General features: G+C 36.3%; 1 protein-coding gene across 3 annotated transcripts in view; it reads right to left on the bottom strand.

Annotated features, from left to right (window-relative positions):
* Positions 1-14,465, bottom strand: part of FAM120A (family with sequence similarity 120A) — a 49,595-nt gene that overhangs the window by 22,053 nt on the left and 13,077 nt on the right. For 2 of the 3 annotated variants that reach the window (XM_026857775.1, XM_026857773.1), the window contains exons 3-9: positions 13,386-13,514; positions 12,819-12,915; positions 11,649-11,749; positions 11,073-11,356; positions 9,594-9,681; positions 6,140-6,364; positions 2,817-2,991 (exon numbers count right to left, since the gene is read on the bottom strand). In XM_026857775.1, the coding sequence (XP_026713576.1) occupies positions 2,817-2,991; positions 6,140-6,364; positions 9,594-9,681; positions 11,073-11,356; positions 11,649-11,749; positions 12,819-12,915; positions 13,386-13,514 (1,099 nt within the window). The remainder of the gene's footprint in view (positions 1-2,816; positions 2,992-6,139; positions 6,365-9,593; positions 9,682-11,072; positions 11,357-11,648; positions 11,750-12,818; positions 12,916-13,385; positions 13,515-14,465) is intronic. The other variant, XM_026857774.1, reaches the window with a different exon arrangement.

A 14,465-nucleotide genomic window follows, 5' to 3' on the forward strand; every position in this document is an offset into this window, starting at 1 on the left:
ATGCAAACTATATGCCCCCCCCCCCCCCCCCCCCCATAAACTGAATATGAGGTGTGAGGTACCCAACACCACTAGAAGATGAGATAGCTAAGGCAGATTAATCAAGCCTCATTTTTAACCTTATAATCTTTACTGACATCACAGTTTGAGCTGAGCATGCTTTATTTTGCTACTGCCCAAGATACGGCATTCCTTTTGGCAGGAACAGCATCAGCTGAATACATCCTTGACGGAGAACAGTACATCACAAGGTGTCTAGGCTTAAAATAACAAACCTTTGGATCCAACCAGGAGTTATGACAGCTTATACAAGTGTGCATTTTTCCACAGAGTGGGAAGGGCAGATGGTTTCATCTACACATATGTATTTATCAGAACATGGGAAATAACCCGTTTCAGAGCTTCAAAAGAAGAGCAAGTCAGACACTTTCCATCTCCTCAGAAGGAATGGCAGCACAGCCCATGCTGTGCCCTTGGCAGCAAAAGCACAATCAAGAACTTTGTGATTCAGCTTTTCATATCCTCTGGGAGCAGACAGGAGGACATGTACAGCAAAGGCATTACTTAGCAGATAATTATCACTGAAGAACCTCACTGACTACCTCTTACCAATAGATCTGTTGTTTTACATTGGCTTTTCAACTATGTAAAAATAATGATATAAGACAGGAAGTCATCCATTTTATGAAAGATCCATTATCCTGCTGCCTATATACTCAGTAATAATACTAACATGTCATTTTATTATGTATTTTTCATAGCCTCCTATAACCCTCGCATGCAATATACTTGCAAATTATTCATGCACAAGTATTATGTTGTCAGCGTTATGGTTTGTACATCAAAGATGACAGGATTATAGATATTAATACATTCTTTACCCCTCTACATAAATCTTACAGACAATATACATTTCTTTAGAAATTAATTTCTTAATGTCTCTTAATTATTAAATTTTCTCTTAATTGTCTTAATTACTCTGTTTCATAACGTTAATTTTTGAGAACATCAACAAAAAATACACTGAAGGAGAATCAGCATCACTAGTTCACTAAAGCCTCAGAAAAGTTAGTAAGGGCTAACGTGTGACTAATCGATCTGAAAAATGTGCTCTTGCCGCTTAAGACACTGTTCTCTGCATCTTGTATAGCTTGCCCAATTCTTGCTACTTTGTCAAACAGGTGACAAAAATAAATGTGTTCTTGCAACACAGCCCTTTCAAAACAGATGCTTACATCTTAGCTCAAAATCCACCTTTACTAGCATTGTTAGTTTTTCAGTGAAGCACCTAACTTTTGGGCAGGCATTCAATTTTTTAAAATTATTTTTTAAGAGCGTGGTCAGTCCTAAAATAGAAGTAGGTCAGTAGCTGAATGTGTCCTGTGACTTGCCAGAGCTCCTGTAACTAAACCAAGTCAGCAGTAGCGTTCTTACTCTCCACTGAGACTAAACCTCTGAAAAGCATATATAAAAAGAGAATAGAGATTATATAGGTTTCCCCAGTAGTCTACAGAGAACATTCTAAGTTTACAAGATAAAAACATTTTGAAAACTGAAGCAGACTATCAGCACTCAGCTATTTCACTTCTACAAATGTTGTAGTACACTTTTAAGGACAGAAGTCTAATGAGGACAAATGAATACTGCAAATAATGTCACTATTTTAATCCCGAAATAACCCTGTAACCTGAAATACTAATATGCTGTATGAATTTAAAGAATTAAGAAGTTTGTGACACTGTGTGCTGAGGTATTATTCAAGTAGGGTAAATACTAATTCCCACAAAATAATTAGCTAAGTATTTCAAACGTTGGAAGATTATCATCTTCACTATAAATATACAAAGACATTTCAGAATTAAAAATGGAAAGAGGGAATGAACATAACGTTTACAACTGATTCTTATTTTTAGCCTTTTACACATGAAGACTGTGAATGATGCTTTCATACATTCTAAATATCTGATTCTTAAATTTAGTCTGGTGACAGCAGACTCCTATATATAAATACTGCTGCTGCCATTCACTTAATGCTTTAGCATTCCTTTAACCTTTATAAGATGCTACTGTAAAGTTCAATCATTTCCTTGTATGCATTTCATTATAAGGAAAACACTGTGGAACCAGGAGGTTGAATTTTATGGATGACAGCAATTCCTGGAAGCAGAAGACTTTAAAAGACAACTTCCAGGTTAATATGAAGATTAACATTAATCCCTCAGAATTAACAAAAGGATCTTTCAACAAGCATGTGAAAGTTTACTCTGTCTTCACCCAGGTCTACCTTTACTTATATTACACCTGACTTCTGCGAATTTTAAAGTGAGTTTTAACATGTCAATACCTGGAAGATACTAGAGACTTGTGAATTTCACTGAACTACATTTAATTACACACTTGGGAAGACAGAGTAAGTTAACATATGCATCCTCATTTTTGAAAAAAGTATGCAAATTTCTATGCATATGCACAGAAGTTTCCTATAATCGAGTTCTGCCATATACTTTGAACACTACATCACAAACTGACATTACCTGCTGCAAGCCTGATAGCCTGAGCATATATTTTAAAAAACAAACCCCAGAGCTTGCTTAGAAATGATAACATTTATAGTTCTTAAATGACTACAGGAAATAAAATTTCAAATTAACAACATCTTTTACTATTATCTATAGGATCAGATAAGGCATAAATTCCTCCAGTGTTTGCTACACCAATGAAATCTTAGCAACTATTCTCATTCAAATCACGATACAAATGGATATGAAAACATAGCAAAGGGAATAGTAATAAAGAATGGATTCTACAGTACATACATTCTGGTGGAAGTCTGTTCTTTCTAAAAGCAAGTCTTTCAGTTTTCTTTCTGCTTTCTGCCAAACTAAACAGGACTCCGTAAACATACTGACGAACTGGCCTATAAAGGAGAGCAGCAGGAGGCAGGTCTTTGTTGGCTTCATCTTCTATAGAAACTGCAATTTTGATTTCACCCTTTTGCATGAAAGAAAGCAGAAAAATATGACATGTTACAGTATTTACGTGCGCATGGTAACTCAATCCAGCTCTAATATAATTCTCACCTAGTCAAGAAAAATGTGATTCAGCAGTAATGTGGTTCTTAGATATGTGAAGGTAACACCAGAGAAGGAGTAACCTACAATCTACTTGCCTTCCTCCAGTAAGTCCCCAGACTCAGATTATCCCTGTTGCTTTCCTCTTTCTCTTCTCTATCACACACCTTTTTTTTTTTTTTGTCTGGACTATCTGCAGGTAAGGATTACCTAAACAGTAATTTTCAAATACAGATACTCTGAAGAGTGAAATAGTACACATGAAAATACACTAATGTGCTTTTAGACAGTCAAAGCACATTTGAAGCTGATCTAGATTTCAGACAGTTTTCATGCTGCTGAAAAACACCAGTCTGACTTTTGGTGCAAGGATCTGAAACAGTATTGGGGACTCACTGCAAAAACCAACATTATTAGAAGATCCGGTCAAAAAATCGTAATGGAATTATGTAAGTAAGGTTGGTTTTGAATGCATATAAATAAAACTTTAGCATTTTATACTTTTTCAGAAAAAAGCATGAAAGAACCTTCTGACATATTCTCTCAAAACAGCAGCAACATTCTATGTTTTCTGTGTATCCAACCATGTTAAAATTTTCTTGGAAAATGACTGACTTCACTGCTTGACATATCAGCCTTTATTTTCAATACTGACAAGCAAGCACTCTGTTTTGCTTTTTTCACATAAAAATAATTTAAACTGTCCTATTAATGAATACTGTAGGTGACATCTTGGAGTAATTACATTAGGATGTTGTCAGGTTTAACTCAGACAAAGCTACTTTAGGTTTAAGGTCTGTCTAGAAGGTCTCTCTCTATATGTAACAGCAACATAACCTGGAACACTTCTACATACCTATTTCTCAAACGCAGGCACTTCATTTGTTTCCTCCCATTATGTGATATGGTACACAAAGTCAGGCTTGAGTGTTGATCTGCTTGAGGGTAGGAGGGCTCTACAGAGGGATCTGGACAGGCTGGATCAATAGGCCAAGGCCAATCGTATAAGGTTCAACAAGGCTCAGTGTTGGGTCCTGCACCTGGGTCACAACAACCCCCAGCAGCACTACAGGCTTGGGGAAGACTGGCTGGAGAGCTGCCAGTCAGAGAGGGACCTGGGGGAGCTGGTCAAGGGCTGGCTGAATATGAGCCAGAGGTGTGCTGAAGTGGCCAAGAAGGCCAGTACCATCCTGGCTTTTATCAGAAATACCATGGCCAGCATGGCCAGGGAAGGGATCTTACCCCTGTACTCTGTGCTGGTGAGGCTGCACCTCAAATACTGGGTTCATTTTTGGGCCCCTCACTCCAAAAAGGGCATTGAATTTACTCAAGTGTGTTCAGAGAAGAGCAACAAAACTGGTGAAAGGCCTAGAGCACAAGTCTTAGGAGTGGCTGAGGAAACTGGGATTATTTAGCCTGGAGAAAAGGAGGCTGAGGGGAGACCTTATCCCTACAACTACCTGAAAGGAGCTTGTAGCAAGGCAGGTGTCGCTCTCCCAAGTAACAAGTGATAGGACAAGAGGAAATAGCCTTAAACTGCGCCAGGGAAGTTTAGACTGGGTTTTAGGAAAAAAATTGATCACTAGAAGAGTTGTCAAGTATTGGAACAGGCTACCCAGGGAAGTGGTGCAGTCAACATCCCTGGAGGTATTTAAAAGACGTGTGGATGTGGTGCTTGGGCACATGGTTTAATGGAGGACTTGGCAGCGTTAGGTTCATGGTTGGACTCAATGACCTTAAGTCTTTTCCAACCTAAACAATTCTATGATTAAACATCAAGTAATATTTAAATGTACTATGGATATTTGGCTCTGCAAAGTGTGAAACAGTAGAGGCATCAATGGTTGGCACACACTTCTTGATTCTTCTTCTTATCAAGGAGATAAAGAAGTGTAAGAACACAACAGCAATACAAACTACAGCGCAAAACAAACACATGGGAAAGAGGGAATTCAAACCTCAACCATGATGCAGGAACTTTTATTTTTATGGATTTCAGACCCCTGCCTACAGTCCTAGCTGTCCTGAAGTGGATTTTTAATCTGAATGTAAGTTAACAGGACTGTGGGCAGTGCCATTTTGCTAGATGCTGTACAAACACATACACTGAATGGGCTTGATGTATGAGAACCAGTACTAAGCGTTTTGAACGCTAAAGAGGAAGGAGATTAAAGTTTTCTCATTCTGGGACACATCTGTTTGCACTTAAAAGGAACAATGAACTTATGTCTTTTGAGACTAGTTTAAGTAAAATAGAGTTGTGCAGGAACACCACTGCTCTGGCTCCTTCCTGGTTCAACACAAAACAGACTTCAGCAGCTTCCAGACACAATGAAGCAGGTTATCACTGCCTATCTCGGTAAGAAGCTCTCCCACTGCTTTTCAATGTGTCCTTATGTGGCCCTTCAGGTGGATTTTTTTCTACTGGACACACTGAGCAGTCAAAGAATCCTAGGCTGTGAGAAAATGCTAGCACCTAATCTGGGATCTGAAAGCTAGCACATAAAACAGCCAACCAAAAAAAAAAAAAAAAGAAAAAAAAAGCCATCAGAAATGTTCTGCCAAACTAAAATGAATAAAAATTCGGAACATCGAGTTCATCTATAATTACATTTTAGGATCATACAAAAGGGATTTCTTACAGCTGCTATCAGGGCTACCTACAAGGGATGGGAGAGATCAGACTGTGAGGGAAAACAGTCTAAGTATTTTTGAACACTAAAAGACACCAAAGCACATACACAAGAGTTTTTAGATGGAAATGGACTCTAAATAAAAACACACACACACAGAGACATATACACACATGCACTGAGATATAAAAATATCTACAGCTATTCAGGAAAAATTCTTAATTTTGTAAGTAAACACTTCTAATTACAATAATATTTATTGGTACAATGTACCAGACCAGATCAGTGGTTAGAAAACAAGGGGGAGAAAAAAATGGACCAAAACTCAAAGCATTAACAAGGCTGTAAATTTATGATACTCTTCAGCCAGAAATGCAAGTGACATTATCTATACAGAATCATTATTTCACAGTACATAATTTTTAAATGTCATACCTTGGTTAGGACATGAAAAATGTAGGGATACATTAACCCCTTCTTGTGCCTGTGTTCCGCCACTCTTAATACTTCAGGTGCTACAGGAGGTAATGGAGGGGTAGTAATATCCATGTGGTTTCTGGTGGGCATTGACAACAGGCATGGGATTTGTGGATTACTGGTCTGATTCCCTTTGACATCAGCTGCCTGACTTCCTGAAGAAGTGCTAGAGGAACCTTCTGCCTATAACAGAACACACAAAATAAAGTACTTTTTGAATGTGTATGGAAACATACCAGGAGATCACTGAGAGAAACAGCAAATTTCCTTCTTCACCCACAATGAAAATAGCAAATCTTCACATCATGTTGTGTCAGTATGCAGACTACATTATCTAAAGCTGGCTAAAAGATTTTCAGAAAATACAACTTTCAGCCATTGTTTGCTAGCAGAAGCAAATTACTGAAAAAATAAATATTACTGCAAAACTTAAGCTTATCAACAGCAACAGTAATTATTTTCTTTCATTTTTAATTGCACAATACAGAAGAGGACTGATGACCTCTTGATAAAATGTGAATGACCTCTTAATCTTAAAATGGAAATGATGTCTATTTCTAAGATACTACCAACTAAATGGGTTAACTGACAGCCAGAAAGTCTATAGTTTATGTAGATTTCCATTAACACATCCTTTCTCAGTTTGCATTTCTAAATGAAGCAGGAAAAAATACATGGTTTAAACACATTTAATATATAGAGTCTGAACTCAAAAGCTTTGTAAATGTTTTGTTGGGGCTTTTTTTAAACATAAAATTATCTTGTCTGAGAAGATAAAGAGAAAATGGCAACATTTTCTGATCATAAGAATAAAGGGGGATTTTATTCAATTTCTAGAAATGTAGTTCACAAATTTATAGGAAAAATATGACACAAAAAAAATACTGTAAACTTCCTGATGAATACACCTTTTGTAAGGATTTATGTTGTAACTCTCACAGATACTAACAAAAAAAAGTAGAGTTCATTCCTAAAAATAGTTGTCTTCAAAACTGAAAGCTGTTTTTAGCTTCAGAGTTCATACTAGTTTTGTGTCTATAAACTCTTAGAGTAATATTAAAAACTTTTGAGACTGAAATTTAATTTATTCACTTGATGATACATCATACATGAGTATTTGTCACAATTTGTGTAGAAAACTTCATTTCATCCCACAGAACAAGTAATATAAGAAATAGGCCCAAACAAGCTCAGATTGTTCACTTGCCTGCTCTTATGAAAAATACAAACCTGTATATAAAACCAAAAAAAACCCCTCCACCCAACCTCCAAAAACCTTCCATAGAAAGGTGTGTATTAGTAAAAACCATGCCCTAGCAAAATATCAAAGGGGCAATATTATTTTCAGATTAATTTTAAGCACACAATTGAAGAGTACATTACTGAAAGATTATATTTTAGAGTTAGTAATCTAGACTTCATTTTATTTATAAAAAAGAAAATATACAGAAGAAACGGTTAAAACCTGTAAACCAGAACACTTCTAACACAATATACTAATACAGAATATTTTTATAAACAGGTGAGCTATCACAACTCCATTAAATCTGTATTACATTATCAAATATTTCTTTATCAGTTTAAAGATTTTTGTCCCTGTCTTCTACTACCGCAACAAGTTAGTCAGCAGTATGGACCACAAAGAGAAGTTTACAGAACTACCAGTTATGGGAGGCACAGAGGGAAGACGACAAAACCCCCCCAAACAACAGCAATGCTTTCCTCGGTTGCAGGACCCAGCTTCTTCTGGATCTGCTCCAGTGATATGCAAACACTGAAGCTGAGGAACTACCACAGTTAAAAGCATTTTTCTTTCTTTAGTAATATACATTCACCCAAATGAGATGAGCATACCTTTGTCATGTATAACCACACAGTAAGACAACTATGAGCAAGGAATTTTGACATTTAAGTGAAAGGACTGTCAAGATTGCTGCTGTCTGATCTATGATAGGTTCTCATCACTTTAAATTACCTCACAAATTCACATAGCTCATTCAGTTGAATTCTTCAGGAAATACTTTTTTTTTAATCATTAATATATCTCTCTGGGAAATGAGTTCATCTACACAATGTACTCATAATCCAACCTGTTATGCTCAAACAGATGCAACTATCTTCTGCTACTGAAGGCCGAAGAAGTGGTTTGATATTAAAAAAAAAAAAAAAAGGGAAGCAAAACTCACAAGCATTTATGCATTAAACTGGATGCATTTATAAGTTGACCTGCATGCATATATCTATTGGAAAGTGTAATCACTGCTTACAGAGCTCTAAATCTGTGTGTATGAGGACAGGCAGGCAGAGATGCCATGCAGCATGTCCCAGCCATCCACTGCCCTGTGCCGGGGGAGGCCCCACCGCCCCTCTGGCTGCTTGCCCCCTCCACGGCAGGACCGGAGGCTGTGCAGCACACGGGCAGGGCTGCACCTGGGATGCACTGGCCTTCGCACGTGGCCCGCCATGCAGAGAAGAAAGGAATGTAATAGGTCAAACTAGCATTTGCATATGGTGACTAATCTGCAGGCAGATAGAGTTATCATACGGGGTGTAGTCTGCAAAAATAATAACCACTGATGGATGAAATCATCAGCTTGATATTTTAAGCACAAAGCCCAAGTTTACTGGAATTTCTATGCCAAAGGTATGGGGAACATATTTTATTTGTCTACAGCGTAACTAACTCACGAGTGGGTTTTTTTGACACAAAATTAACAGTTGTTATACAGTTCCATCACAAAGATGCATAGATACTAAGCTGAAATGCTTTGAATGTTCTTTCCAAACACAGTTCAAACTTGGAATACAGACCATCATACTCTTAATTTGACAATGGTTTTAAATCTTGAAGAAATTTAATAGGATAATGTTAAGTCTTTTTTAAGGGTTTAGTTATCCCACCCTGTCCCGTGGAGCTACTTTAATATGTATGATGTGAAATTCATATCAGGCAGTTATAAAGGACTTTTATGCCTCAGCTGAGTTTTAATACACCTGTAATGGTCTGGGGCTAATACTGAAATGTGTGTGTTGTCACTAAATTTTAGATTATGTGACACGGACTCTGAACCCACAGACGCTCAGACTGCTATACTCCTTAATACAAACCAAAATAATGCACTACTGTAAACACATAAGATTGTTAGCTAAGTAGTAAACAAGTTTAATGGTTTCTATTTTATATCTGTTTTTTTCTAACACATCCTATTTCATTTTCATTTTTATGTATACACTACAATATTCCCTGGAAAAGTTCTTACTGTACTTTTAAAGCTGTTGTTTTGTGGTTCACAATAATGTCTAAAAGTTTAAGCTAAATCCTACAGATCAATATTGAAAATTCTACCCAGAGTTTGCTGTAAAGCTTTAATACAAAATAAATAATTGTGATGTTTGGAACTTAAGAAATTACCTTTGTTTGGTCTCCCAGCTCACCACGCGTTTGACTTTCTGACTGGGCTCCTGTTTTCTCCCAGCCTATTTTGTTCCCACTGACATGGCTGAAGCACAACATAAAGAAAAACACCATATTAAAGTCCATTTTAAGATACAATGGGGTAAGTCCTCGGTTACTGTCATTGGAACTATGGGCCAGAGAATCTCATTTTAAGGGATGCTATGTATTAGAAATGTCAGTTAGACACTTTAATACTGACACTTATTCATTTACAGTATATCAACATTTGGATTGTATTTCAAAGCTGTATATTACAATGACTAAATAAACGTTCATGCAGGAAAAATTCTTGATTGAACTTTAAATATTTGTCACTATACCAAGTAATTTTCCTCAATTAGAAGACTGTCTCCAAACTGCAACATAAATGACACTGTCTAGATTCAGTTTCTAAATTTATTCAAAATTTATTGCATAAAATGCATAAGGCAAGACTATAAAAAATGCTGGAAGATATTTTATACTGTTTTTAATAAAGCAGGTACATTTCAGTTCTACACTGCATGGAAATCATGCAAGCTTATTTGATTTACTAATCAAAACACATGAAAATATTTAAAAGTTAATAGCATACATCAAAAAAGCAAAGTCCAAGCTACCATGCATATTTGTAGACACATTCAAAATTTAATACATACTATTATACACAACCTCAAACTTTTAGAGGCAATCACAGACCTGCTAAAGCCCCAGGCTTTGATTCTCACGCAGTAAGCTGCTACACCTAACAAGACAACAGTAAACACAAACTGCCCCTGTTCAAATTTCCTTTTTGTAGGTTAGAAAGCAGTAATTAAATGAAAGTTGGCACAAGTTTATTGCCAGGGACAGACATATGATCTAGTGGAAATCAGAAATACTTCTGCAGCAAACAAGGTACATTAGTAGAACAGAACAAAACCAATTTCACTTCTGCTCTGTTCCACACACGGCCTGCAATGAGGGCTCTAAAGACACTGTCCTAAATGGTGAATTTCTGACATTCACACCAAGTTTCTTTGCAAAGCCACATTATCCCAAAATTTAAGAAGTGTAAACTCTACAAATTCAGTGAAGTTTCATAGGTTTTAGCTACTTAAATTTTAATGAATTACACTGTAAAGTAGGCATACTGCTTTTATACAAAGTAAAGAACTCAAAGGCTTTATGACATTTACCAAAATCTCATTCTCTCCTTCTTTCAATAAAATGTAAGGGCAGAAGTGGAAAAACACCCAACATTATTTGGTCTTAGATTTCTGCTTGGTAAGAAACAAGGCAACTAGAGCAAACCATGGACATGTCTGCAGTCATAGTGACCTAAATATATTTTTTTAAGGTCTACCATACCACTAATTTGCAGACTTTTTACTTCCAGGATACTGATGAATGATTTTTAAAGTAAATTTATTTTAACAGAAGCCGAGTAAGAAAATATCCTAATGAAAAACTTACTTCACTGCACCTCCATTGCCTTCATCATTGTCAGAGGATGAAGATGTAGAAGAGGCAGGAAAATAGGTTGAATCCACATGATTAGGGCTCCCACTCTGAGCTGGATTTATTGGAGAAGATCGCTCATACAATGGTGTATGTTTTCCTTCATGAGGAATGTTACTGTAGTTGTTCTGCTCAGAAAGACTTTTTCCACCTGTTTCCAAGGTGATGGCTGGCTCAGAGAGACTATATGGGTATGGACCCTGCCCTTGGGCCCCACCCTGATTGGACATCTGCTGGGCCTAAAATAAAGTGATCTTTCTTAAGTGAAGGTAACAAAAAGCCTTTTCTTTTAAAACAAAGTTAGTTATTTAATCAAGTGGCATTTTCCAAATGTACACATTAAATCTCAGCCATTTTGGACATCTACAAAAATTGTTCTACCAGGGTCTGTAGCATCATTATAGTTCCAGTCTAAAATTCAATTGGTGAACGCCCATGCTAAAAAAGTTAGATATACCTTTCCCACCTAGATTTTAATTTGATGAGCACAGAAGGTTTCTCCTAAGGAGAAGGGTAGAGGGCTATACTTACCACAGGTTTTGCTTGTAGTGAGGTCTGTGGAATGTTAAGCATCTGAGAAGGAACATATGGTGGCACTATCCCAGGCATACCAAACTGATTTGGTCTGGCTGCTGTATTGCAAATGGAGAGGAGGGGAAAAAAAAGAAGAAAAAAAAAAAGAGAAAAACTCAAACACTCATGAAAACAGTCACTATTTGACACTAATGTTACCCTTTTAATCCTTTGTCTTCTATGGTTTATTTATTCTTGTTCTGTTAGCATCACTGTTTTCTAGTATGTCTAAGGCAGTTTTATTCATTTCTGCCTTTTAATAAAGATACTTTGTAGCTTGTGAAGTTTATTTTACTTGTCTCACCTTCTCTCAGTTCTTTGTATGTCTCATTACTGCACATTTCTAGTCTACCTGGGAATCAAAGGAAGCTTAAAAGAAAAAAAGCCCAAGAGATGCCATAATGAAGCTGGCAAAAATACCACACAAGGTGTATAACGCTGGCATTTTCTACCATTTGAATATTTGATCTAGAGTAGCCTTAATGCCTTTTAATGCAGGTGTTCAAACGTAAATAAAGACACCCCACTCCACCAAAAAAGAAGGAAAAAATCTCTATTAGTATACCAGTATGGTAATTGAAAATCTTTAGAAAATTTCAGCTCAAATTATGTTTTGGTGTTAAGAATGAGGTATGTGTAGTAAATCCTGTGATCACACAGTTAATTTGTAAACCTTGAGAATAATCTGCAATGCAGAACAATTCAAGCAGGTATGATAGGACATCAAAAAAACAAAGACTAAAAAGGGATTTCTAAAACATCAAGTAAATCCAGTGAGAAACAGAAAATATGTTTTCTGGAATAGAAATAGAAACTGTCTTCATGATGGGAACTGGTCACCAAACTTCAGTTGTTTACAGCACCATATTCTCACAGTGTTCTAATGCTAGAACCAGTACAGCAACAGCTAAGAGAACAATCAGTCCAAGTTGTTCTCTTTTGGGGGAAATCACCACCTCTGCACATAGCCTATGAAAACGCTCTTTTGAAACCTCATATTCAAGGGTCAATGAAAACTGCCCAAGAATATAAATATTTTTGTAAGATCCTGCTAATAAGACTATTTCTGATGTAGGGTTATCCCAGGTTTTAGTTAAAATGAAAAGCCTTATTTACTTAATTACTTACCTAGGTAATGTGGTGGATGAAATGGCATAGGTTTATTAGTTGCTGAGTAATAAGCAACTGCTCTCTTAAACCGAGTAACTTTATCATCTGTTCTAGACTAAAATAAAAAAATAAAGATTTGTCAGGAGCAAACCCAGGCACGTCAGCATTGTACTGCATAGTAGTTAACATATACCGTATCACATACGGTACCAACGCCTATGGACCCTTAAGGACTACAGCACTATTCCAGCACAAGATATATTACATCAATCCATGTAAAGGTAAAGCTTGAAAAGACAACCTTCATGGACTACTGATGCTCAATTGACAGTGCACAAAGCCAAACTACAAAAGCCCTTTGTTATCAAGAATTTAACTTTAAAGCACTGAGGGTAAATGCAGTATTTTTACCTTTGGAAAGTGTAGATAACCCTCACTGCACTTTCTAAGACACTGCATAAACCAACAGATTCTTATTATCTACTGATGCAGAACACTACTTTTACAGAATGCAATTCTTCAACACAAATGTATAGCAAAATTGGTTTAAAAAACCCCAAACCAATATTTTGTTTTATACTTTACCTGTGAATGTTGAAAAACATCTTTTGCTATGGCATCCAAATCAGTGGTGTCCTGAATATTACGGACATAGTCAGCTACAGCTTTGATCACTACGTCACAAGGTGGTAAAACTAACTGGTGAGCACGTACCTATGCAAACAAACATACATGCCAGAATGAAATAATGGCATAGCCCAAGATACTCCAATTATATAGCAGCGAATTGAACTGTCTACTTACTGAAAATAAATTCAACAAATCCCATGTTGCCAGATTTCATATCTAACTATTTTTGAGCCTTCCACCTTGTTTTTAAGACTTCACCTTAAACATTGACTTGTATGTTTTTCATTTATGGCATAGTTACATATACATGAAACCTCACCTCTATGTATTTGCTGGTTAAATATCAGCTCCAACAACAAAGGTCAACAATGCCAGTTATTTTACTGCTTTCTAGCTGGACATTTTCTGAAGTGCAAAATGCTTTATCTAATGTGGATACATAAATTTTTTAAATCTATCTATGCCAGCAAATATTTTATTTTGACATAGTTTATATTCTGAAAGTAAAATGGCATCAGAATTGATGAAAGAGATTCACTAGGAACAGGAACACCGGTACACAGAAAAGGAAGGAGTTGAAAAACAGAAGGAGAAAAGTATCTCAAGGAAACTTATTTTTAACATTCTACAGAAATTGGTCTAAAAATAATTATTTGAAAACTACATAGTTTAATAATTAGTGTTTTCAAATTTTGTATCTTTCATTACTCATAGTAGAATATGCTCATACAGCTTCATATTATATATAACATCTCAGGCAAGAAGCTATTTTTATTTCTTCTATATGATGCACCAACAAAGAATGATGTATGGATTTCTCTTGTTATGATGTGAACATCGTTACTTTCTCTTTCAAGCATTTCAGTATCAACATGGCTATAAGGGCTGGTTATTCTTTTTGCAGACACAGAGGAAATTCTTAAGATAATTCCATTAATAAAATAGTTTCAATATTCCAGTATTAAAATAATTAACATTCCACCATCCACTGACAGATGTGTCTGACCTGTATTCACTATTTTAAATGGATGAGAA

This window comes from Athene cunicularia, assembly GCF_003259725.1.
Source record: "Athene cunicularia isolate RWA chromosome 12 unlocalized genomic scaffold, athCun1 chr12_part1, whole genome shotgun sequence".
NCBI classification, from domain to species: domain Eukaryota; kingdom Metazoa; phylum Chordata; class Aves; order Strigiformes; family Strigidae; genus Athene; species Athene cunicularia.